The sequence below is a fragment of the Ictidomys tridecemlineatus genome, chromosome 6 (genome assembly GCF_052094955.1).
Source record: "Ictidomys tridecemlineatus isolate mIctTri1 chromosome 6, mIctTri1.hap1, whole genome shotgun sequence".
Taxonomy (NCBI): Eukaryota; Metazoa; Chordata; class Mammalia; order Rodentia; family Sciuridae; genus Ictidomys; species Ictidomys tridecemlineatus.
The window spans coordinates 18,596,646-18,622,744 of NC_135482.1; the positions used below are offsets into that span (position 1 = coordinate 18,596,646).

General features: G+C 37.3%; 1 protein-coding gene across 3 annotated transcripts in view; it reads left to right on the plus strand.

The window, feature by feature from the left end:
* Positions 1 to 15,642: 15,642 nt before the first annotated feature.
* Slc5a8 (solute carrier family 5 member 8) overlaps positions 15,643 to 26,099 on the plus strand; it is a 47,548-nt gene continuing 37,091 nt past the window's right edge. For all 3 annotated transcript variants that reach the window (XM_005322367.4, XM_078052933.1, XM_078052934.1), the window contains exons 1-3: positions 15,643 to 16,130; positions 21,392 to 21,457; positions 23,415 to 23,466. In XM_005322367.4, coding sequence (XP_005322424.2) covers positions 15,780 to 16,130; positions 21,392 to 21,457; positions 23,415 to 23,466 — 469 coding nt within the window. In that variant the 5' untranslated portion in view covers positions 15,643 to 15,779. The remainder of the gene's footprint in view (positions 16,131 to 21,391; positions 21,458 to 23,414; positions 23,467 to 26,099) is intronic.

Here is a 26,099-nt window from a genome sequence, read left to right on the forward strand (position 1 = left end):
CTTCTTTGTCCAACATCACATTTCTAAGGTTCATCCATGTTGTTGTTGTTATAGGTTGGTTGCACTTTTACATAGCATTCTTCGTGTAGATCCAGTGTACTGTGGGTGGGCATCTGGGAAATTTGCTTTGGGGCTATTATTTAGAGTTCTGCTAGAAACATGGTGGTGTTTGTCTTTCATTGAACACATGTGTGCATATTTCTGTTGGGTGTTTATCTAGAAACAGCATTGCCGGGCCTTGGGCATCCTTTATGTTAAACTTTAGTGGATACTGCCAAACTGCTTTCCAGGGGGTTCTATCAATTCCACAAGTGGTGTATTTGGATTCTAGTTACTGCATATCCTTGTCAAGACTTAATATTTTCCATCTTTTTCATTAGTCATTCTCTTAGCTAAGTAAGATAATATTTTTTATGTATTTTAGTCATTCTCTTAGCTAGTAAGATATTTTTAAAATATTTTTTAAACTATTTTTTACTTATAGGTGGACACCATATCTTTATTTTATTTTTATGTGGTGCTGAGGATCGAACCCAATGCCTCATGCATGGTAAGCGAGTGCTCTACCTCTGAGCCACAATCCTAACCCTCTTAGCTAAGTATTAACATCACTTTGTGGTTTTAATTTGTAACTCCCAGATGACTGAAGAAGAGGAATCCTTTTTTGATAAACTGGTTAGCTATTTGAATTTTTTTTGTCTTTTGACCATCATTCTATTGAGTACCTTTTTCTTTTTTTTCCTGTTTTTTATTCATCTTCCCCCCCCCCTTTTTTTTTTTGATTTGTAGTTGTTCTTCATATATTCTGGGTAGGAGAGATTTATCTACTATAATTGAAAATCATTCAACTTTATGGTTGCTTTTTCACTTATACTTATGTTTTTTGATGAACAGAGTTCTTGATTTTAATATCATCTGTTATTTTTTTTTCATTTTATGTTTAGTGGAGCCGTGTGTGTGTGTGTGTGTGTGTGTGTGTGTTTGTGTGTGTATTCTGTTTAAGAAACCATTGAAAACTTAATTCCAGTGATCTTTCATCATACCTCGGTGATATTTTGGTGACATATGTCCAGGTGACTTCTCAAGTTAGTATTTTAGTTTCTTCTGTAGGAGTCTTGGTTTTCTCATTTCTATAGAACTCAATAATCAACAAATGTACCTTGGGCTGCTACATTTTAGTAAAACATTGTTTTTGTCTTATTCTTTTTTGGGGGGATCACTTCAACTCCCCTGTTTAGAAGAAACTAAAAATTTTTTCCCCCAACCTTTTTTTTTTTCCCCAGAGACAACCTAAATAATGAAACTCCATTTAATATAATGGGCCTATATTTAATGCTGTTTAATGGCAAATCCCTTACTCTGATCCACTATAAATGCATCTGCAGCAATTGGAGAATAATCCCTGCCATGCCAATACCACGGTGCTGTTAGGCAAACAATGCCAGCAATAATAACAATGAGATGATACAGTGCCCATGATGCCCCAGTACTCTATAGAGTAGCCCACTGCCAAGAACATTGGCAAATAAAAATGAGTATGAAACAGAATCTTGAGGTGTACTGCCTATCAGAGGTGTCAGGAAAAGTGTCACAAATGATCAAAACTTTCTCTGGAAAGAAAATTAATTCACTAGGGAATAAATGAATTGGTTATCTCTGGAGAAGTTTCCTTTCTTATGCATTTCTTCCGAAGCTCTGCAAAAAGCTTTGTAAGGTTATATGCAAATGATAGAACCAAGCCAGGAAGCAGAGCCAAATATGTAAAAGGTTCGCTTGCTGAATGTCAGTCTTTAATGTGACACATTTTATACAACGGACCAATTTATGGCTCTCTTTTGTTCGTTTCTGCTCGGAATCTGAGTATCTTTTTCACTATTATGAGAGACTAAATACTCTTTCAAATCCTGCCACTGATTAAAACTATCTTGGAAAACTGTGGAAGCACTTCTGTCAGCTACCAGTTCACAAGACCCATCAGAAAACCTGTCTGCTTACTTTATAATGTTATTTTTAACCCAGAGTGACTCTACCCTTCTTGGCATCAGACTTCATTTTGAAAGGTTTTAAAGTGTGTCTAAAATCACAGCCACCTTCTAAACAAAATTGACATCATTCAAGTTGTTTATTCAGAAGTGCCTGGGTATAGGGTTGCCAGTAAGAAAAACAACAACAACAAAACAAGAATATCCAGTTAAATTTGAATTTCAGAATCAACAACAAATATTTTTTAGAATGAGTATTTCCCAGGCTTATACTAAATTCCCATTTCACTGAGCACCTGTATTTGTCTGGTTCTGAGCATAATTCTAGAAATTTCTTCTGCAGTAGTCAGGTTCTGAAACCACTTTGAATCATGAGCACAACTGAATTAGAATACAGTCTCTACTATCTTGAAGGAGATAGCCCTCAATCACACATCTAAATTATGAGGTTCCTTTTTTTTTTTTTTTTAAAAAAAAAAGACTTCACATTATCTTATTGTCAGTTTAATAACGTGATTGGCAAGAAAAAGCATGCAATAACAAGTAAGCAGCATAAAAAGTATGTGGATTTCCTCGGCATTCATTATTTATTGCATATTGACTCCAGTCTTTTAAGTTAGCAAGGAAACAGTTCCTTGGAAACTTTTGAACATTAACTTATACTTATTTAATATGAGCCAGATCAATTTTTTTTTAATATTTGTTTTTTTTTTTAGTTGGATCAACTGTGGTATTTATTCAAATACCATAAGGAACATAATGAGGAAAAATAGAAAGATTCTATTACCACAAGTGAAAGGGAAATTCCCCCACTGAAGATTGGTTTATGAGGCCCTGGCCCTAACTTTGTTTCCTCTGGCTACAGTGGTGAAAAGGCATGAGATTTTTTTTTTAGGGCAGCGCCTTAGTTCCTCATGGCTTTGTTGTTTAACCATTATCTAGCAAGGACAACCTGTCTTTACATTATAACCCAAGCAGTAAAATACCAGCGACACACACACATGGTTTATAGAATTGAGAAAGTTGAGGCTGTAATGCACGAGAACAGGTTTTTTCATTTCAAGTATCTTAGTAAAGCTCATTATTTACTCAGTGTTTTCCTGGCACATTACACCTTCTGTAAGAAACATGAATTTCACTGGAAATTCATTTTTCTTTGTGTTTTCAGTAATCTCCAGTTTTATTTTAAATATGGAAAAGTTACTTTTCCTTAAAAGAATATCAATGGAAGAATTTTGACCAAAAAGAACCTTTTCTCTTTCTGTCAACAAAGTTGTTTTTTTTTTTTTCTTCTTCAATACTTAGGCTTTCTTTGAGTAACCATTCTTCCCCTCTCCCAACATCAGGAATTATATTTCAGTGAGTAAAAAGTGAGGCTTTTAAACTTGAAAGTTGAGAATTGTTATTGCTTCGGCAAATCTTTGAGTCGTGGCTGTGGGTTGAGGATAATTAGGACATTAAAAATGAAAGACTTGCTAAGAGGTTCAAAGAATACAAGCAAATGGAAAAGAAGAGAGAAAGAATTATTAACTCTAAGAAATGCAAAAGGTTAAGAAAGTTAATTTCTTCTTAGAACACTCTGTGACTTAACTGTGAGTAATATTTCTGCAATCAAAATGAAATACATGCAGAAATTTTCTCCAACAATAAAAAAAAATCTCTATTGAGGATATTGGGAATGGGAAGTGTATACGTATGTATGAAGGTAGGAAAATCAGGGTGCTGGGTAGGAGATCTAAATTCTTAGTTATCCTAATAGGAAGTTAATGAACAATATCTAAGTGTTTAGGGGCTCAAAGGCACCAAATGCAAAGTGATAAGGAGATGGAAAAGTTAATTGCTGTGTTTTGATTAGTTCATGTTGCATACTCGTATTGAAATAGCACACGATACCCCATAAATATGTGTGATTATTATGTGTTAATTAAAAATTTTTAAATGTTTAAGGAGATAGGTTAACTACCTCCACTTGATTATTGCTCACTATATATATGTATTGGATTATTACATGGCATTCATACATTTGCACAATTAAAATAATAATTAAACAATAAAAATATAAAAAGAAAACACCTAAACTTTAAAACATCAAGAGTAGCTAGTTAGAAACATGGAGGTCCCATTTTTACCCCAAATACAGATTGCAGAATCACATTGGAATGGGAGTTCATAACCCACTTGAATCTAATGTATGAAAGATGATATGTCAAGAGCTTTGTAATGTTTTGAACAACCAATAAAAAAAAATATTCCGTTAAAAAAAAAAAAGAAACATGGAGGTCAATACTAGAAGAAATAGCTAAAAGAATATAGTATTTTCTCTGGGGAGTAGAAATCAGAGGTGAGGACACTATTGTGTTAGCTAAAAGTCTTACAGTGTCAATGAATGGGCTTTTAAATTCATGTACATGTATTATCTTAATATAACTAAAATTTTCATAAAATCATGAGTCCCCCAAAACTAAGATCACTCCCAAACTATCACATTTAAATAATAATAATAATAAAGCAAAAGGTAATTAGTTGGGGGCAGGGTTTGGTTTATATTTTTAGTTCCATATAAGTATTTAAGTGAGTAAACTTTAGGAACATAACTTGTTTGTAAAGGATGGGACTTTCTGTATTTCATATTCAATAATGGTGTGATATCTGCCTTAGGATCCTAGGCATAGCCTCGCTTTCCCATCTTACCCCATTGTTCAGCTCTTTCCCATTACATGTTTGAGTGAACTGCATTGCCTCTTAGATCTGGCCTTTACAGAGCTGACATTTCTAGATCTATCTAGCTCAATTTTCCTAGAGATAACTATGGGAACTAAGGCCTCTTGGGCCCTTTCCTACGGAACTTCAAACCTCCTTCTTTTCTTTGGACTGTTTAAGGATGTGAGAGGCTTGTAATGGCATGCAATGGGGAGAGATTTGCCAGATTAAGCAGACAGGATGCCATGGAAGATAAATAAAATTGACAATAGACTTGGCATAATCGAATGTTACAAACTTTCTGAATTCTTCAGTCAAGCCAAAAGCTTCATATTTTGGGAGAAAAGAAAATTCTAAGTCTACTGATTTCAGTTCAGTCTGTCTCTGCTTTCCACTTGGGTAGCAAAATCCCTCTAAATGCTACAATTTGAAAAGCAACCTGGGCTGATCTGGGAGCATTTGTTCCATTTGTGCTGCTCCAGGTTTGTACCCGGAGCCAATTATCCTTTGGCATCAAATGCCCATTAGTCAGTGAAAGTTCCAACAGACACCTGGTCTGGGTGGCTTCCCTCAGGAGACAAAAAAGGCAGAAGAGACACCCACTGTGCCAGTGAGCAGAGCTCCTACTGTGAGGGGAGACACTCTTTCTCTTGCACTGCTAGAGAAAAGGAAATTCTGAGTATTCATTCTCTGCCCTTGGCCTTCTCATTTTAGAAGTTCTGAGCCCATTTGCTGCAGTAGAAAGTTAGCTCCGTGTTAGTTTTGTCACAGAGAGGATTGGACTGGACCCTTGCCAGAATCTCCAAAGACAGCTTCCTACGCCAGGTAGAGCTCAAGAATCAAGCACATCCTTGCTGCTCTGGTGTTGCCCTGTTAGGACAACTCCCTCAGGCATTTCTTAGTCTAAAGTGCTGTAGAAGCACAACTTACCTTACACCTGAAATGCAGAAACTGAATCACAAATTAAATTAAAGAACAGGTAAGGAATCTTTACAAGGCTTCATTACAAAACCTCTTAAACTATTAGAGTGATAAAAAGAGGAAAAAAAGAAAGAGGGAATCTTATCAAAATAGAGGAAAGATCAGGACAGTAGAGGAAGGGGATTGAGGAGGAGGAAGAAGGGATGGGGAAAGCGAAGAACAGTGGGATGTATATGACCAGACTTTGGTATGTGTGTGCATGAGTGCAGCTTGGTGGGTCCTGGCACTGGGTGTATCCACATGACGCTTGTCGTGACACACGACTAAACCGGTCAGGGTCCCTCCAAGTGAATTTGGGGACTAAATAAAAACATGAACACAGAAAGTACCTTTTCTTTGGGTTCAGTGACCACTCCTCAGTTGCAGCTCCCACAAGGTGGCAAGGCAGGCAAGAAAGAGAGCGGGGGGAGCAAGTGCTGAACCCTTTTATTGGAGAGAAGCCATTCAAATGAGGCAAGGGGTCAGGTTTCAGGGGGTTGAGTCTAGCTTCGTGATGTCTTGCTGTCAGCAGATTGACTGAGATCTTGGAAGGCCATGCCCATCTCATGGGACACATAGGTTGCCAGCCCAAACAGAGAGGCAATGTCAGTGCAGTCTACTTTGTGTGCTCAATGTTTATCGTTCACACACAGCCCATGGCTGGCTCGCCACATACATAGCTCCTGTCCAGAGTGGCTCCCGACACACACTGATTTAAAAAAGTAGAATGTTAAAAATTTAATATACAATACATCTTTTTCAGATATGTATTATAAAGAACAAGAATTCAGGGGCTGAGTCTATATGCTAACTAAAACAAAAGACAAACCAAAACAACAAAACAATTACTCTTATGGATGATTTTTCTGCTAATATAGAATTTTTTTAACTTACCTCATAAGTCCTGTCTCTACATTTAGAATATAAGATTCTCAAAATCAAGAATTGTTCGTGTGATATAATTCTTTTTATCTCAGTTCCTATCCCAGAACTTATATACAGTAAGTATTTGGCATATAGTGCATGTTGATGACATTTATAAATACCTTCCTCTGTTTATATAAAATAAAATGAATATATATCACAGAAACCTGGGTTTAACTTAGGGTATACTTATCAGTTTTCTACAGTGATCAGGCAGGGTGAAAATCTCTGTCCTGAACAATACTCTCCATTGTTAGAGGGAAAAGGAGCCACAGATGCATTTAAATATAATAATAGTAATTAATAAAACAAGAAAAGCTAACTTTTATCAAGCACTTACTATACTGGGAATCGCTTTAAGCAACTAATACATGTTAGCTCATTTCATCCTAAACTGTATTTTTCTAATCACAGATATGTGAACATTGTCCTACAAAAACTCATCCTGTGTTCAGACACCTGGTTATTTATTGATTTTGTGCAAGCAGACTGACATACATACTCTATGACCCTAGTCAGAATGGTGCAGTAACACTTGTATGTTCATTTGAACTACATCCAGGAAATGGTTGATACATTGGCACAAAGGTGTGGTGCCTTTATCACAAAATTGAGAATTGTATGTATCACACATGAGGTGCAGAGGAACTAAAGAAACTCTTTTTTTTCTGATTAGAGATTTTGAAACTGAGAGGCCACTGCCCGTGTGACATGAAAAAAAAAAAAAACTTGCTCATTAGATGGGAATTCTCAAAGTACCTCCTGCCTAACAAAATCATCTTACAAAGCACAGAGTGATCCCACATGCAAACTTGGAAGGAATGGCTCTATTGAAAGTGAAATACAGCCTGTGACATACAAGTTTTATGGGGTTGGTGGTTTAGCTCTGTAGATTTTCCCACCAGATGGGCAGCAGAAGCTGGCTTACCCCGTCTGGTATTCTCTATTGTTCCAGGGAAACAAAAGTCACACATAAGGAAAGCCAAGAGAAGTCAGCACCAACTCAGGGCCACCCATCACCCCACCCAAACCAGAAGAGCAGGAGGCCAGTGTGATGGAATATGTTGTTCTTTCTCCCACGAGCTGGACTCGGGGCTTCCTGACCTGTCCCTGAAATCCAGAACAAATGAAATCTGGAGAACAGGTCCCACCACCATAATCAGTAAAAGAGAGCAGTCGCTGCAACTACAACAGAGTCTATTGCTTTAAAGAAAATAATCATAAAATCTACAGGCAATGTAAACAGTCCCTCCTATTTAGATTGGCCTGCTGACATTCTAGAATGTCAGAGGGAAGAGGAGAAACCACAGAGGGAAGGATTATCAGCAACTGATGTTGCCAGGAAAGGAGAATAAGTACATTAGAGCTGAAGAGTCCGATGACCTGCTATTTATGAAAGAGGCCACAGAGGCTCAAATAAAGGTTCAGAAACTTACCTAAGGTCACTCAACAGGGCAGTATGAGAATCCAGGTTTTGACTTCTGGTTCAACATGCTTTCATTTATGGCTTTACTTTTTTTTTTCCCCCTCTGTCTCTTGATACAGGGGATTGAACCCAGGGGCATTTTACCCCTGAACTACATCCCCAATCCTTTTAAAAAATATTTTATTTTTGGACAAGGTCTCACTAAGTTACTAAGGCTGGCCTTGAACTTGTGATCCTCCTTCAGCCTCTTGAGTAGCTGGAATTATAAGCATGTGCTACCATGGTCAGCTACTTAGTAAATAAATTAAAAAATGAAACAATGCAATTATTTTTTTTAAATAAAAAAATTTTAGCAAAATCAAACATGTACCACCTTCCAATAAATATTATTATTTTTTTATATTTTTCCCTCCAACATTTATTTAATTTCATACATTTAGCTTAACCATGATCATTAACCATACATTTCTATTTGGTTTGGAAACAAAAGTTGTTTTTCTCACTGTCAATTTAAGTAAATTCTTAATGTTCATCCATATTTATTTGTTGAACATCTACATGCACCAAATATTTTCAAATAAAACAGTGTCACTATCCTTACAGAACTAATATTCTTGTGGAGTAGACAGAGGATCTATAAATAAAGATGTAATGAATAATGCTGTCCCACTAATGAGGATAATTTGTTTCTGAATAAAGGCCCCATTCATAGGCTAAAAATGTACCTAACATTGATTTTGACAGGAAAAATATATGTATTTTTTTTCTTCTCAAGCCCTCATATCAACACCCATGTATCCTGAAACAACACCAACCACATTAAAAGAGTGAAAATTACTTCATAGGTCTGTAGTTACCAAAGGATCTACGTCTTTATTCCCAGAACAACCGTATTATACTTAGGGTGCATGGTAACATATGCCGAATGTGCTCCAGGGCCTCCTGAGCCCAGGAAGTCCACTCCCTCCTCGGAAATGTGAAGAATACCCCCTGAATTAGGTTGAGGTATGAAGTCAACTGATTTGACAAATTCCTTGTATCACTTAACGACCCCCTCCCACACACTCGTACCAGAGCAGATCTGAAGAGTGTAAAGGAAAGTTAAGACAGTGGTAGGAAGATTCACCAGATACAGAAGATGGGGTAAAATGAGGACAGGCATATCTTATACAGAATAATCAGAGAAAAGAAAGGCCTGAGACATCAAAGCGACACTCAGGACAACTGTGAATGAGAGGGGAAGCCACTGGAACTATCTGAAAGAAAGCATTCTAGGAAGAGAACAGAAAGTACAAAGGCCCTGTGACAGAACTTGCTGGATTGCTCAAGTAATGGCAAGAATTTTGGTGTGAGAAGGCCCAGTGAGGAAGGACAAAATGGAAGAAGGTGAAGCTTGCCTGGTGGCCAGGTGCTAGATTACAGAGGACCTTGGTTGTTATGTTCAAGACCTGAGTACTTTGGAAGTAGAATATTTCGAGCAAGGAGTGACACAGTCAGATTCATATGCAAAAACAGACTGTAGATCAGGGAAATAAATTAGGAGACTATCATTCAACTGACAGAAGGTAGCTTGAGTCAGGGTTACGGTGGTGCAGAGAGAAATAGTAATGTTGCAGTTGTACTTTGAATATAAAGCCCACATGGTCTGTTTTGAGTTATGTGTGATACATGAGAGAAGAGGAGGAATCAATACTATTAGTAAGCCTTATGCATACTTTGTGCCAAATCCTGCACGCACACACACACACACACACACACACACACACACACACACACAGAAAGAGAGAGATCACAATCCTATGTGTTTATATGCTCTTCTGTCCACTGAATTAAGGATAAATAAACAATGGCCTGGACATTTCTGACCATGTACCAATCATATATAGACACCTATGATCATGATTTCTAGGTGAGGCATATGACAATAGAGGGTTATTTTGGGAGTATGTTTTCTTTAATTTTCCTCTCAAAGTGAGACAAAAGAGGCTTTTTATTTATTTATTTTTCCTTAGAGGAAAGCACAAAAAAGCCTAGATATAGAACTCAATAAGATCACGCTCAGATTTCCAAATTTTGCTTCTAGAAACTTTGGGAATGTCTTAATTTCATAGGTTGTGGCAACACACACTGCTGCTATGTGGGGATTTAAAAGGATGAGCAAGCATCAGTCTCCTTTCCCAGGGAGTTTCTCATCAATCACAGGAGACGGTAAAACGATAGCAGTGATTACGGTAAAACGATAGCAGTGATTAATAGAGACACCTCTCAGTGTCTTGCAGCTCATCGTCCTCCTACCTGGATACCTCATCCCCCTTCCCCACCCTCACAGTCAATCTGGTCAGCCACAGTGAGAGCTCTCTCCTTCTGGCCACTGCTAATTTGATTAGTGGCCCATGAACATGTGACTTAAACCAAATCAAGAAACCAGATTTCTTCTCCAGAGGATTTAGAGTTAGACTCTAAAGTGATAATCAGCTTCTGCTGTCCACTGAATTAAAAACATAAGCACTGACTTGGGCATTTCTGTCCATATATCAATTGTAAAATGGAGAGAAAAGCCATCTGGAAATCCAGAGGAAAGGATGAAGCAGGCATACAGAGTGGCTCTCAAGTTCTGCTTTTGGCCTCAGAGATCCATGAGTTAATCCCACATGAAGAGTCTTCAAACAAGTACTTTTATTTTATTTTTTATTTGTTTTAATTAGTTATACATGATAGTAGAATGCACTTCTATACTTTGATGTATCATACATAGATGGGATATAATTTCTCATTTTTCTGAGTGTACATATTGTAGAATCACATTGGTCCTACAGTCACATACATACGTACAGTAATAATGTATTTTTCTTATCCTCACATCCCCTGTCTTCCCCTCCTTTCACTTCCCTCTACCTAATCTAAGGTAATGTTATTTATTTATTTATTTTTGCATTATAATTCTTAATACACATAAATATCATGCTTTTTGTATTTCTGTTTGTATATAAAATATGTTGACATCCAATTCAAATATTCATACATGTACTTTGTATAATGATGACCAACAAGTACTTTTAAAGGATATTTCCCCCCCCAGTGTTGGGGATCTAGCCCAAGGTCTAGGGTACGCTAGGCAAGCACTCTACTACTGAGCTACATTCTCAGCCCTAAAACAAATGCAATACTATCTCACTATCAAGGCCAATAAATGACTATAAACATGCTAAGGGGACTCAAAGAGGGGGAGAGAGTACATCTGGTTGTGCAGCAGGTGGGATTAGGGATAGTAAAGTATTTGTGAAAAATTTTAACAATTGAATCTATCTTACATGAAAGGTTGAGAATATTAATTTAAAAATAATTATTGGGGAGAATAATAAAATTAGTGGAGATGGCTGTTTTCTAAAAAAGTAAGAGCTCTTAAGACAAATCCTATCCTTGTATGAGCTATGGCACAAATCAACACAACCTCCTTTTTCCACTTGGAAATAGTTATGACCAACTACTAGTCCATTTCCATTGTTCTCCTTCTAACTCCTTTGTTTTAAAAATAATCAAAGAGGACATCCATAAAAAGTCCTGTATTTCTACAAATAAAATCTCTTCCAAAATAACATGAAATAATTTATAGTAATCATAATATATAAAACATAAAATAATAATAATATAAAATTACAATGCTGTAATTTTCTATGTAAACTTCATCCCTGTTTTCTTATTATGGGAAAAGTGGTAAATAAACATTTCCAACTAATGAGACTTGATTAAGAGGAAATGCAAACCTAATTTCATTCCAGGGAAACTTGTTTGGTTCTGTTGGCCTTCTCAATGTCTGTATCTTGACTTTCAGATGTAGCAAAAGGCCCCAGATTACTTTTTTTTTTTTCTGGGAGAAAAGATGTTTTGACAAACTTTAAAAACATACCAAAACATGATCCTTGAACAAAAAATTTGGTTTTATTTGACAGTTTTCATATAATATTAAATGTGAATATATCTGAAACTTAGAATTATGCATTTAGAAGGTACTACATAAATAGGCATATGATGTTGTTATATATGTTTATAAGTACATTGATTAGTAAGAGAAATAAAGCTAAACTTAGTGGAAAAGTTCTGGAAAGAAACAAAAAAGTGAGCATTTATACCTTATAGCTAATATAATCTACCTTATTGAGGGAAGATATAGTTTTTATAGCATAATAAATTTAGATAGCAAGTCAATGAAATTTTACATTTGAGGGCAGCTCATGTTACTCATTTGGCTGTTGATTTATTAACATTTTGAAATACTAATTACTCCCAAACCAATTTTTATTATATCCTGGCATTTAGAACTTCTATAATCTCAAAATCTTGTCCTTCTTTCACTTTTCAACTTGCTTATAATCCCTTTATAATAAGTATAATTGTAACATTTTCTGTGTCATGAAGCGATACTAGCCATGTTTCTTTTTTTTTTTACTTTTTGAATTTTTTAATTCTAATTTGTTATATAGGAAAGCAGAATGCATTATAATTCTTATTACACATATAGAGCACAATTTTTCACATCTCTGGTTGTACACAAAGTAGAGTCACACCATTCGTGTCTTCATACATGTACTTAGGGTAATGATGTCCATCTCATTCCACTATCTTTCCTACCCCCATTTCCCCTCTAGTGCCTTTGCCCTATGTAGTGCTGGTCTAATCCTCCAATGCTCCCCCTCCAACCCCATCATGAATCAAATCCTTTTATATCAGAGAAAACATTCAGCATTGGTTTTTTTGGGGGGTATTGGCTAACTTCGCTTAGCATTTTATTCTCCAACTCCATCCATTTACCTGTAAGTGCCATATTCAAAACGCTGAGTAATATTCCATTGTGTATATATACCACATTTTCTTTATCCATTCATCTACTGAAGGGCATCTAGGTTGATTCCACAGTTCAGCTATTGTGAATTGTGCTGCTATAAACATTGATGTAGCTGTGTCCCTGGAGTAGGCTGTTTTTAAGTCCTTTGGGTATAGACTGAGGAATGGGATAGCTGGGTCAAATGGTGGTTCCATTCCCAGTTTTCCAAGAATTCTTCAGATTGCTTTCTATATTGGCTGAATCAACTTGCAGTCCCACCCACAAAGGATGAGTGTGCCTTTCCCCCCACATCCTCGCCAACACTTTAATAAGTTTGTATTGTTTGTATTCTTAATAGCTGCCATTCTGACTGGAGTGAAATGAAATCTTAGAGTAGTTTTGATTTGCACTTCTCTAATTGCTAGAGATGTTGAACATTTTTTATTATATTTGTTGATTGATTGTATGTCATCTTCTGAGAAGCATCTATTCAGTTCCTTGGCCCATTTATTAATTGGGTTATTTGGTTTTTTGGTGTTAAAATTTTTGAATTCTTTATATATACTAGAGATTAGTGTTCTATCTGATGTGTGTATGGTAAAAATTTGCACCCAAATTGTAGGTTTTCCATTTACCTCACTGATTGTTTCTTTTGCTGAGAAGCAGCTTGTTAGTTTGAATCAAAGGGAAAATAATTAGGGAAATCACAGGCTGTGTTTAACATCAGTACGTCCAAGCTATAAGTTATACCAACCCTATTCTCAACAAATTGGAAAAGCAGCTAAATATGTAATGCCAGCACTCAACATTGTCAGGGACTACACACATATCATCTTATTTAACCTTCTATGGCTCTGTGAGATGAGAATCAGTACCCCCATTTTAGATAAGAGAAACCAAGAAATAGAGGTAAGCATTTGCTCAAAATATGGCTAATAGGTAGCAAAACCAGGGTGTCAGGTTTAACCTTAAGCTAGCTGGCCTCTAATGATCAGAGAGTGTATTGGTCATTAGCTGTGTGAGACTCTGCCCTTAGTACTAGGTGTCCAAAAGAAGATAAATTTTGTTTCTTCTATTTCACAGATCTCCTGGATATAGGTTGCCTGAAGAAAAGGGTCATGCAAAGATGGTGAATATTGGTTTATGTTAGAGAGCTAAATGGGAAATTGGGACAAAAGCTCAAGGGAATGGTGGGCCCAGTTCTCCTTTATCCAAACACTGACCCTCAGTGTCATGGAGCTTCTTCTCCACTAGACCATTATCCAGAGAGCTTGGTGTCCAACAGTATATAAAATATTTGCTCCAATTCAAGACTATTAGCTTTAAAGAATTTTTCAGAAGCAGATTCAGTTTCTATAAGGGTTGAGCTAGACTTCTCTGTGTATTACTCTTACAGGTTCTTACCCACACACAGAGTAAATATTTAAAGGTATGTAAATTTCACACAGGTGGGACATAATTCCAAGCCACATATTTGTTTAAATGATTGGATAACTTGGATTTAGTTTCTATTTCCCTCTTTATTTCCTTCTGAAAATGATATAGAAGAAAATTCCAGTTTATTAAAAAATAGAATTTGATACAGATTTCTTTACACACTACGTTAGGCTAAATGCATTCTGTGATTGTTGATCAATCCAGCCATTCTGACTGGAGTGAAATGAAATCTTAGAGTAGTTTTGATTTGCAATGTTAAATTATTAAGATGTATGAAAATGGACAAGGACTGTTTGAAATAGATCAATGACTGGGCACATTTGGCTGGAGGGCCTGTTGTAGGAGGAAAATCCAAGTCATATTACTTTATGATCTAACACATGTGATGCTAACAATTTTTCAAGGCAAGGTACTTAAAATATGTTCCAAGTGTTGGTACCCAAACAAATATTTTCTTCCATATGCTTTCAGGTGTCTTCATTTAATGTGCACATTTGTGCCCACCTTTAACTCATATTTACATTTTTAACTCATTTGTACAAAGTATATAGCATTGTGATTAAGAGAACAAGCTTTGAAATCCAACCTGCATTAAGAATCTTTATCTCCACCATTTCCTTGGGCAAGTGACTTCACCTTTCTAAAGCAGTTTTCCTCCTTTGAAAAGTGGAGATAATCCCTATCTCAAGGGTAATAGTAAAAATTATACTTGTTAATGGAAAAGGTTTCAGGCGTGTATGTGTCATATCCTAAGTCTCATTAAACAGCTGTTATTATTAATGTTGCAGAAATTACCATTTCCATTACAGGCTGCACGGAGATGGGAAGTGTTTGTTGAATAAAAACGCAGGTGAATAAAAACACAGACTTCTTCCTCTCCTTTATAACTGCTTACCTGTCCAAGGACTATGATCTCAGCTCACGCACTGCAGTTGTCAACCGCATCACCCATTAACCTGTCAAGTAAGACAATCTAAAAACTCCAGGCATACTTTCCAGTGAGGATCTGGACTGTTGAACTGGAAAGCTAAACCTAAAGGCGTGACAATTGCCCTTCGACCCGTCGTCCCCTGCTTATTTAAATGGTGCGTCCCTTCAGGTGTCACTTGATAAAATTTGTGCTGAGCGCTCCTTGTGGATTCGCTGGACGCCGCGGCAGGGCAGGAGGCTCCAGTTCTCACCTGCCCGAGTTCCCTGGTGCGTCGGCTGTCGTGGCCACCCGGTCGCGCACCTGGTGAGCGCTCAGCGCGGTGGGCAGATTCCCCAAGTCCCAGACTTCGGGGCGCAGCTCGCAGTGGAGAGTGCTGGGACCTTTACCAGCTGGTACCTCCGCTTACCTTCTCTTCTGCGCCAAGGCTCCGGACTGCGGGAGACACCTGGAGGACGCGTCTAACCGCCCTAGGGCACCACGCCTGCGGCGCCCAGGAAATAGAAGCGAGCGCCCCGGCTGCGGAGCTAAAACGCTGGGCTCGGGCTGCGCGTCGCGGGGCCACCAGTTTCCGCGCAGAGCCCTGGCCACCGCCAAGCCATGGGCGCGCAGCGGGACATCGGCACCTTCGTGGTGTGGGACTACGTGGTCTTCGCCGGCATGCTGCTCATCTCTGCCGCCATCGGCATCTACTACGCCTTCGCGGGGGGCGGCCAGCAGACCTCCAAGGACTTTCTGATGGGCGGCCGCAGAATGACCGCCGTGCCCGTGGCGCTATCCCTCTCCGCCAGTTTCATGTCCGCTGTCACGGTCCTGGGCACCCCCGCCGAGATCTACCGTTTTGGGATCATGTACGGCATCTTCGGCATCACCTATTTCTTTGTGGTGGTCATCAGCGCAGAGGTCTTCCTGCCCGTGTTCTACAAACTGGGGATCACCAGCACCTACGAGGTAAAGGGGAAGGTGGGGGACTTTTCAGGCTCCTGGAGGAATTTTCTTGGGGATGAATGGTCACCATCACATCAGAATCTTTCCTTGTCTCATCACCTGTCTGTCACCTTTCCCTTGAGGGAAAAGTGTCGTCATGACTATAAAACCTTGGGATTTATTCTCCTGAGCTCAATGAAAAAAGAGCCTTCCAAAGTAAACGGAATGATTGGACTTGTTGCTCCCTAGGGTCCTTCTTTACCTTCAGCGTCTTTGATTCCCAGTCAAGGGGAAAGATTTTAAAACTCTTTGGGGCCGGGTGTGGTGGGGGAGGTTGGGGAGATTAAGTTGCTAAAGTCCCAGCTCCTCCATGTTCAAATAAATCTCCTAGTTCCAAATCCTCATTCAGCCCCCATTCACTTTTCCAGGATGACTGGTAGAGAATTTACACCAAGTCAGAGAGGCAGGTAGTCAAATTGTTAAGGTCCTGTTAACTCTTGTCCAAGTACCTGCAAGGAGACCAAATTTTACCACTTACTAGCGGGGTGACCTGGGCCACTTCTTTAATTAACCTCTTATAACTCTTTCCTCATCTCAAAAAGAAAATAATACCACCCACTTCATCCAGTTGTTGGAAGGATTAAATAGGATGATGCAAAGTGTAACATTCAGAATAGTACCTAGAGGAGAGTAATTGCTGGGGAGATGTTGGCCATAATCGACGTGGTGCTGGTAGTGGTGGTGGTAGTTTTCATGGGATCACTAGAAAAAAATACAGCTGGAAGAGTTTTAAACAGCTTTGCCATCTCTCTCTATGGAAAAGTGATTAAGGAAAACCATTTCTTCTATTTCACAAACCCCCTGGGTATAGGTTTTCTTAAATTGTCTATAGGAAAGGGTTCTGCAAAAATATGAATGTTGGTTTATGTTAGAGAACTAAATGGAAGGTGGGATAAAATCTCAAGGGAATGGTGGGACCCAGTTCAGTACCTTCAGTGGTTTCCTTCACCCAAGCACTGACCCTCAGTGCCATGGACAAGGCTGAAGTTTCTTCTCTGCTAAGCCATTATCCAAAGAGCTTGGCATCTCTTCGTGGCCTCTACTGTCTTAGAATCTGTGAAGTGTTTGCTCCAACCTGGGATTTCTGGAAGGTGACTTCTCAGTGAGGCTGGTTCAACTGGTGTTGGGACTGGGCACAAGAAGTGTTGGTGACAAATTCTGCCTGAGCTCTAGGGATGCCATCCAGAGTGAAGCACCCCAGGAGAGCATAGCCTACTCTCTGTGGTCACTGTGTTTGGAAAAGCTGAAAGGGCTCAGTCATCATCCCAGAAGTGAGCAGGGTGGACTTTCTGTTTTGCTGGGAAGTGACAAACTCACAGCCTCAGGCCAAATTCAGTCCTCTGTTTGTGTATATATTGTTTTAAAAATTAAGTTAGCATTTAATGATGGAGAAGAATTCAAATAAAATTCCAGATTCTGAATTCTTTTGAAATTTCAGAAGACTGATGATGCTTGTTCGACCTTCCCTATGGCCACAAGAACTCCAGTACACAGCCGTTGCTCTAATTCTCCTAATTCTCTATACTGAGGCCTTTTTGTGTTCGCACAGTTATTTTCTTACCGTAGAGAAATTCTTATCTGCATTTATGTCTTTATCAAAAATCTAAAAAGAGAAAATGACAAAGGTATTGTTTTCAAATAGAGTCATGAAAGTGCATTATTTCTTCAAGATGTAAGGATATTCTGGAACGTTAAGCTTATGAAAAATTGGCCTATGTCACTCATGTGTTTTGCCTGATGGTACCTTTTCACATTCAAATCTGTGAGCTCTGACCTGTAGTTAACCAACTTGAAAACTTGGAAAGGGTTTGAATAATCTGGCAAGAGGATTTCTGTCTTGGCAGATGGATGCTGCTCTCATAATCACTGACCCATGCCTCTTTGGGGCTACAACGTTAACTCAACCAGAAACAGATTTCCCACACATTTCTAGTGATAGAAGCTAAGTGAGCAGGGATTCCAGCTTAAACAATGACAAAAACTAACTTTTATTGAATGTTTAATTCATGCCAGGCACTAGGCTACATGTTTTATATACATTATCTGACTCAACACTCCAAAAATCCTTACAAGGGAGGTACTCTCAGATCCCTGTTTTGCAGACAGAGATCCAGAGTAAGTTAAGCTAGTAAGAGAGTATGAAACAAAGTGGACACACATCTAGAAGCATACTTACTGGCTGCTTCTGCAGGCTCTAGTGGGTCTGTTATAACTCTGAGCAGGGTTTATACCAGTGCAGAGAGAACCAGGGAAGCAATATAAGACACATGAACTAGTGAGTACATTGTGAGTGTCCACACTACTAGGCAATCAGGGACAGGTAAGTTAGACAAAATGCTGTGCTCCTATCGATTGATCACATCATAGGTTTCCTGTGGAATACTTTTTAGTTTAATGCTGAGAGGTGGAGTTACTTATACAGAATGTGCAGTGTAACATTGAGTGATGGTTACCTTGGCATTCTTGCTCAGATATGAAATCATTCCCTACTTATATTTCTATAGATAAAATTGGTTGTTACTAAGCATTTCTAATCTCTATTTTATCACTGACTTCAAAATATATACCTGATAGGTGTTTAGCAACTTCCAGAACCATAGACAAGCAAGAAGTACATTTGAGGACTCTAATTCAATCGATCACTACTTTAGTATCTTTTGGGATCTAGCTAAATCTGAGTGTCCTAAATTCTATTTTGTTTTTTTTTTTTTTATCATTTATTTCTACTAAAAGAGGTTGGCCAGGCATGGTAGCACACGCCTGTAATCTCAGCAGCTCAGGAGACTGAGGCAGAAGGATCACAAGTTCAAAGCCAGCCTTAGCAATGGTGAGGTGCTAAGCAACTCAGTGAGACCCTGTCTCTAAATAAAATACAAAATAGGGCTGAGGATGTGGTTGAGTGCCCCTGAGTTCAATGTTCAGTACCAAAAAAAAAAAAAAGAAGAAGAAGAAGGAAAGAAAGAAAAGAAAAAGAAGAAGTCATAGTGTCCAAAGTTAGTCTGGAAACCCTAGAGCAATTCTCTAAGCCTACTGCATAGTGACTTGGGCTCCTGGTTGGGTCTCCAGGTATTTCCTCTGCAGTCTAGTAACCTACTGGTGGCTGACCAAGACTATTGATGGACTTCTTGGTTCTGTCTTGAGTTGGTCACTGAATCACATCTCTTGCATCTTTTATTTTTTATTTTGAGACAGGGTCTCACTAAGTTGCTGAGGCTGGCTTTGAACTTGGGATCCTCCTGCCTTAGCCTCTTGAACTGCTGGGATTACAGGTGTGCACCACTGTGCTCAGCTTGAGTTGGTCTTATATGGGCATATTGATTTTCCGGGATCAGCTGATTTTAGGGGAAAACTATATCTATTTATATATATATAATATATATATATATATATATATATGTGTGTGTGTGTGTGTCTGTGTGTGTGTGTGCATGTGCGCGTGCGCGCGCACACACACACACAGACACATAAGAGATTTACTAAAAGAATTCTGAAGAAACAATGCTGCCCTGTTTCTAGTCTCTAAATGTCTTCTAAAAAGTCCTTGAATGAATTTGATACATGTAATTGACAAAGTTCATGGATTTAGATTCCACTAGCTTCTTAACATACTATTTTCGAATGCGTAGTTATTTCACCATCCATTTATATCATTGGATAGTCTCCAAAACCCCACAAACTAATAAAGGAAAGAATAGTTACTATAATCCTCATTTTCAAGAGAAAGAACCAGAAATTTGGAAAGTGCTTGCCTCAAGCTCATGAGTTAGGAGTGGGACTGGATCAGTAGCTGGAACTCTGTTCCCAAAGTCCTTGCACATGAGCTGTGTATTTGTTACCTTTTATAAGGTCCTATTATTTGTCAGTGTCACCTATTTACCTAGAAGTCTTAAACACCCGGTCAGATTGCTTACTTAGTGTGGTTATCCCAACACTGAGGACTATAAGTTTGTGCATTGGGCCTGTCAATAATTAGGTCGCAGTCTTGGTGTCCTTTCTGAGCTCCAGCGTCCTCCTCTCTAACATGGGCTTATACAGAGTTCCTGCCTCACAGAGTTATTGGAAGGAAAATGTACACAGCAAGTCTCTATAATGTTAGCTGTGATTATGGAGTAAAAATCTCAGATGTCTTTCCTCTGATTATTATCTAATGCTAGTTTTCCTTCCTCTTTTTACCCCTGAATATGATAAGACTGTTGTCAGCCTTAAACTTGTCTCTGTGTGGAGTCATGTTATTTAGGTTAAATATATTGGACTTCAGCTCTGCTTTATAACTCTGTAATATACTACATAGTATAGGAAATAAGCAGATTATATTATAAGATATAGTAGATTTCAAGGAGGGTAGGAGAAATTGGCAGGGTTGTTTGTTGGCTCTGAACAGAATCTGACAGGTGCTATAAGTAAAAAAAAAAAAGATGTGTGTGTGTGTGTGTGTGTGTGTGCGCGATGCGCACACGTGTGCACAAAGACATGAGGGTAGTTCATTAAACAGAATAAAAAACAAGAGTAAGTAGGTCTTGGTAAGGACAGAAACATAAGGTTCCTTTTGCCACTGGCCCCACCCCACCCTTAGGATCAGTCTGCTCCAATCACTTTCAGTCTTTGTATCTTACCTTCTTCCATTGAGAGGAGAATCTCAGAAGCTGTAGTGGCATCATGTGACTTCTTGCTCAAAAGAGGCTGGGGACCTTAACTGACAGATCCATCACTTTTATCTACTATAGGAAAGGGTTGATTCCCCAAGTGAATCAAAGGAAATGTACAGAGTGGATGCTAAGAGAAAGGAGAGAACAAGATTCCTTACTCTTAAAACAAAACAAAACAACAGAATATATTTCATTTAGTGACCGTTTTTATAATCTTTCCAGGCTAAACTAGGGATGGAGAACAGATCAATGATTAACAGAATTTAGAGATTTGGGAAGGTCTTGACCATAAAGGGGCAGCATGAGGGAGTTTTCTGGGGGTGATAGAGCTATTTTTATTCCAATTATGATGGAGATCACATAAATATGTATGTGTTAAAAACCATTGAATTATACTCTAAACCAAGAGTTAATTTTGCTTCATGAAAAGAATATTAAATAAAATAAAAACACAGGATACAAATCAGTCATCATAAATTTGCTTCAGATTTCTAACTCTTTACCTCTTAAGCTGCTGATTAAAAAAAAAACGCGTTCAGAAGATTCACATAATAACTATTTTTCTTTTTCTGGCAATAGTATTTAGAACTTCGATTTAACAGATGTGTTCGACTTTGTGGAACAGTCCTCTTCATTGTTCAAACAGTAAGTAGCTCTCCATTAATTTATTTTCTCTCTTGTCATATAAAATATTCTTATCCATGGCATTTGAGTGAGCCTTACTCAGGAAACATGAGAATAAAGAGAGGTTGAAAATATGAGAAAATGAAAAAGAAAAAAACTTTACTAGTATGAAATATTAAACCTAAAAATTATGAAACGGTGTTGCAGCACATGCTTTACTTTGTGAAAATGGGAGTGACTTAAGTGAATTTAAATATTGTGTTGATCAAGCAACAGCTATGTTGCTTTAGGAAAATGAGCTTCCCCTTTCCTGCTCAACCAAGCCGACAGTAAGGGCATTACTAGATGGCAAAGATATTTGAGGGAGCTGTGGTCCGTGACAATAGGAATTCTAACAAAGGGAAAACAAGTTTTATGTCTCACAGTATTTTTTTCAACATGTTGTGCAATAAATATGAAAAAAAACTGATAGTAAGACATTAGGAAACAATTTTATTTGTTTGAAAGCATACTTTAGAAAAGGATCAGTGCTCTTTAAAATATTGTACTCTAAGACCCAACTGAAGCAGTCCCTCAGAGTGCAAAGCAGTAGAATCACAAGCTCTGGAGGAGTTTTTAAAGACAGATACACAATCCAGTAATTCAAGACTATGCAAGTATAGATTTACTGGTTGACACAAATGGAAAGCAAGGATTTGCCATGCAGTCAGTGATATGTTTTTACTTCCTACTCTACATCCGGTTGCTGGAGGATTTTCATAGTCATTGTCTCATCATTTACATCCATCTTCCTCTTGGCAGTTAAGCACTTTAAAGCCTGAGTTCGCCCATCCAGGTTGAGGAAGGAGTTTTCATTCTTATTCCTAATAACAATACTCTTTCTCCAATCAAACGTTTCTGAAGCATTTGCTCCAGCAGTTCAGAGTGCCTTTCTAAGTTATTTAACTCCATTCCATTTTATATCTTTGCAAATTATGTCACTTAAAATTTATCCATTCTTAATACTTGCAGAGTAAAAGAGTGCTTTTTAGGATCTAGCAGGGATTCTGATACAGAGCTGAAGACTGGTAGCTTGCATTTGTCAACTGCTGAAATCTTCTATATATTTATGTTAAAAATGTCAACAGAAATAAGAAGTGGCAACCATTATTAGGAAGGCAGCCTGTCTCATTCATATCTTCAGCTTGGACAGAATAATGACTTTGGAAAGCTGGCTCAGTCTTGCAAAAAGAAGAGATATTTATCACTTCCCACTTATAGGACTTATTTCCATATACTACATGCAGTATGATCAAACATTCAGATGGTACATAATATGTTTTTACTATAATGTGTTTTTATGGAATACTCTTGGTATTAACCTGTGTGTGATATATTTAAAAGATCAATGCAGTGAAACTGATATTTTGAGAAAGACTGAATTCACCCAACAAGTGTACACAGGTCAATAAATATAAGTTGAATGCAAATAAATGAAAAATAATATAAAAAAGATGGATTGTGGCTTTTGTTGGCTTTCAGAGTTTTTAGTGCAAATTTACACTTGGTCTAATTAATGAACACACAAACTTAAACCTTTAAACTGGATACTTTTTAAAAATGTTACTTTTTAAAACATTAATTAGATGGTGATTAGCAATAGTTTGGAGATTAAGAGCTCTTCTAAAGTTATAGTTTTTTTTCGTTATTGTTTTAAACCTAGGGAAATTTATTTTAAGTTTGAGTTGGTGGGTCAGTGAACATTTGCACAAATCACCACATTAAAAATTGTATTTTTGTAAAAATCTGCTCATAAATGATTTTTGTGTGACTATACCACCAAAGAACAAACTTACTTAACATTTTTCAAGTTATTTGAATTTTATTAGATATATTGAAACTGCTGTTTTAATTCATAATTGACTTTACAGGAATAATCAATATTTTATTTTGTAGTTAATATATAATTCATTTGAGTTTCTTTTTTTTCCCCTCTTAGATCCTTTATACTGGAATTGTTATTTATGCTCCTGCCCTGGCTTTGAATCAAGGTACATTTTAGATCACCCAATCACATAACTCCCAGTTTAGGATTAATTTTCAGTAAGCCCTAATTTCTCTTTGGGAAGATGGAGAGATGGAGAAATATTTCCAGTTTCCCATATTAGCTTTATGAGAGGAGTAGGGTGGTTTAGTGCCTATATTAGCTTATTTGGGTTTATGGATGAATATCTCCAGAATGTCTATAATTAGTAACAGGGCAGCCTGGCACTGGGTGGTGTCACTCCAGGATGTGTCCAGCAGCCATTTCTTCAGAACAAACGCCTCCTATAGGTTACATCATGAATGACTGAACTCTCTCTTTTGTGTCTATTACCTGGCGTCCATTTCCAAGAGTGTACTGCTCAGGTGCATGGTAAAATCTGTCAGGGAGAGCAGCTTTTCTACTCATAATGTGGTCCATATTGGAAAAGAAAGCTCTGTGGTTTGAAATATCGGGTTCCTAGTGACAAGAAGACAGATGGTTACAGTATTATCATAAAATACCTATGAAGATCATATTGATCAACAGATTCCCTAGACTCTAGATTTGAGTTGACAAAAACAGAGAGATTGGGAGAGTTTATTAAAGCAAAGGTTCATATTTTCAAAAGGCTTTGGGGGAAACCCCATGTCCTTTGAATTCTTATCAGTTGGAAGTGAGTTTATCTCTAAAACTTCCTTGTGAAATGGACAAGTGGACCCTGTGATGGTTAAGAATGTGGTGCAATTCCTGGAGTTAATATAATATAGAGGAAACCTACTAACTCCCTATTTGTGTTTTCTTTATTTTATGATGAATCTGATAGTTATTATCACCTACACTTACAAAGTGCAACAGTATCAATATAAAAGAAAAGTTCCATTATAGAACCTGCTCTTGAACTCTGAATGCCAGGCATGTTCAGTGTCAATATTACCCACATCAGGAATGGATTATTTCCAATGTCAAGAACTGAGCTATAAACTTCATAAGTTACCTATTTATTTTAAGTGTAATTAAAGATGTTAGAGTTTTAAAGACATAGTCACAGTATTTGGTGTGCAACAGAAGCTAAGTAAAAAATCATTTAACTGAATTGAAATTCAATATTCTTTAGGTGAAACCTTTTTTAATGTTCTTTTGGTGTTATGGAAAGCTTCAAACATGAAAGCTTAAAAAAAATAGGGAGAATAGTGCATTGAATCCTAATGTACCCACCACCCTACATTAATAATTATCAGCTCATGGTCAATTTTAATTCACTCTCTATTTCCCTCATTAGATTATTTTGCTGTAAATGGAAATCTTATTTCATTTATACTTCAGTATGTCTTTTAAAAACAAGGGCTTGTTTTTAAAAGAGAATTGTACCATCAACATATCTAAAACATTAAAATTAATTTCTTAATTTCATATTAAGTCAGTGTTTAGATTTCCCTGATTTTTTTCAGTGTTTATTAGAATCAGGATCCAAATAAGGCTTGTATAATTGCAATTAATTGATATATCTGTTGAATTTATCTTTTTTCTAAAATTGAAAACCAGCTTAATAAAGCATTCTCATGTCCAGAGCTGATCATAGAGTTTATATGTAATAAAATGTATAGGGCATAAGTATGCAGTTGGGTGAATTTTAACAGTTGTGCACCGTCCCATAACTACCATCCAGCTCAAGATCTAGAATATTTTCATCATTGAATCCCAGAAATTTTGCTCTTGCCTCTTTCTAATAAACCCCACTAAGCAACTACTCTCTGATTTTTATGACCATAAATTAGTTTTCCCTGGCATTAGATTTTATCTAAGTAGAAATATATAGAACCCTTTTGTATCTGTTTTCTTCAGTTAGCACAATGTTTTGAAATTAATTCATGTTGCTTCATGTATTGATAGTTCATTCCTTTTCATTGCTAGTGGTATTTCATTTACCAAAATCTGTTTATTTACTCCCCAACTGATGGACATCTGATTGTTTCCAGTTTTAAGGATGCCAAGAACATTCTGGCACCGTGTGTGGGGCATGTGCTTGTGTGAGTGAGTGTGTGTGTGTGTGTGTGTGTGTGTGTGTGTATTTTGTTTTTAGACATCTATTTTCATTCTTATTGGAAAAGAAATTCGTGAAAGTGGTGTAAAGTTAAACATACATCTATTCTGACCCAACTCAGGTTAGGTATATGTATGAAATTTAGGAGAAATTGACTAATAGCTTTCCAAATGTTTGTACCATTTTACATCCCATTCCACACTATGTGAGAATTTCAGTCATTCAACCTACTTGCAAACATTTGGAATTAATTTTTTTTCATTTTAGCCATTCTAGTAGGTATTATATGTTATTGTATTGTAGTTTTAGTTTGTATTTTTTTTTCTGATGACTACTGTTGTTGAGCTTATTGGCTCATAAATTTAAAATGACAAATAATCTAGTAAAAGATGGACAGAAAACTTGAACTGACACTTGACAGAAGCAGACATTCTTTCAATAGGTTATACGGTGATCCAACAATTTACTTAGGTCTTTTAAAATTTCTTGCAGTAATGGTTTGTAGTTTTTGATATTTAGGTCCTGGGCATAGATTTCAGATTTATTCCTAGGTAACTGATTCTTATACTATTACAAATAGTATGCTTCATAATATAATTTTCAACTATTTATTGCAA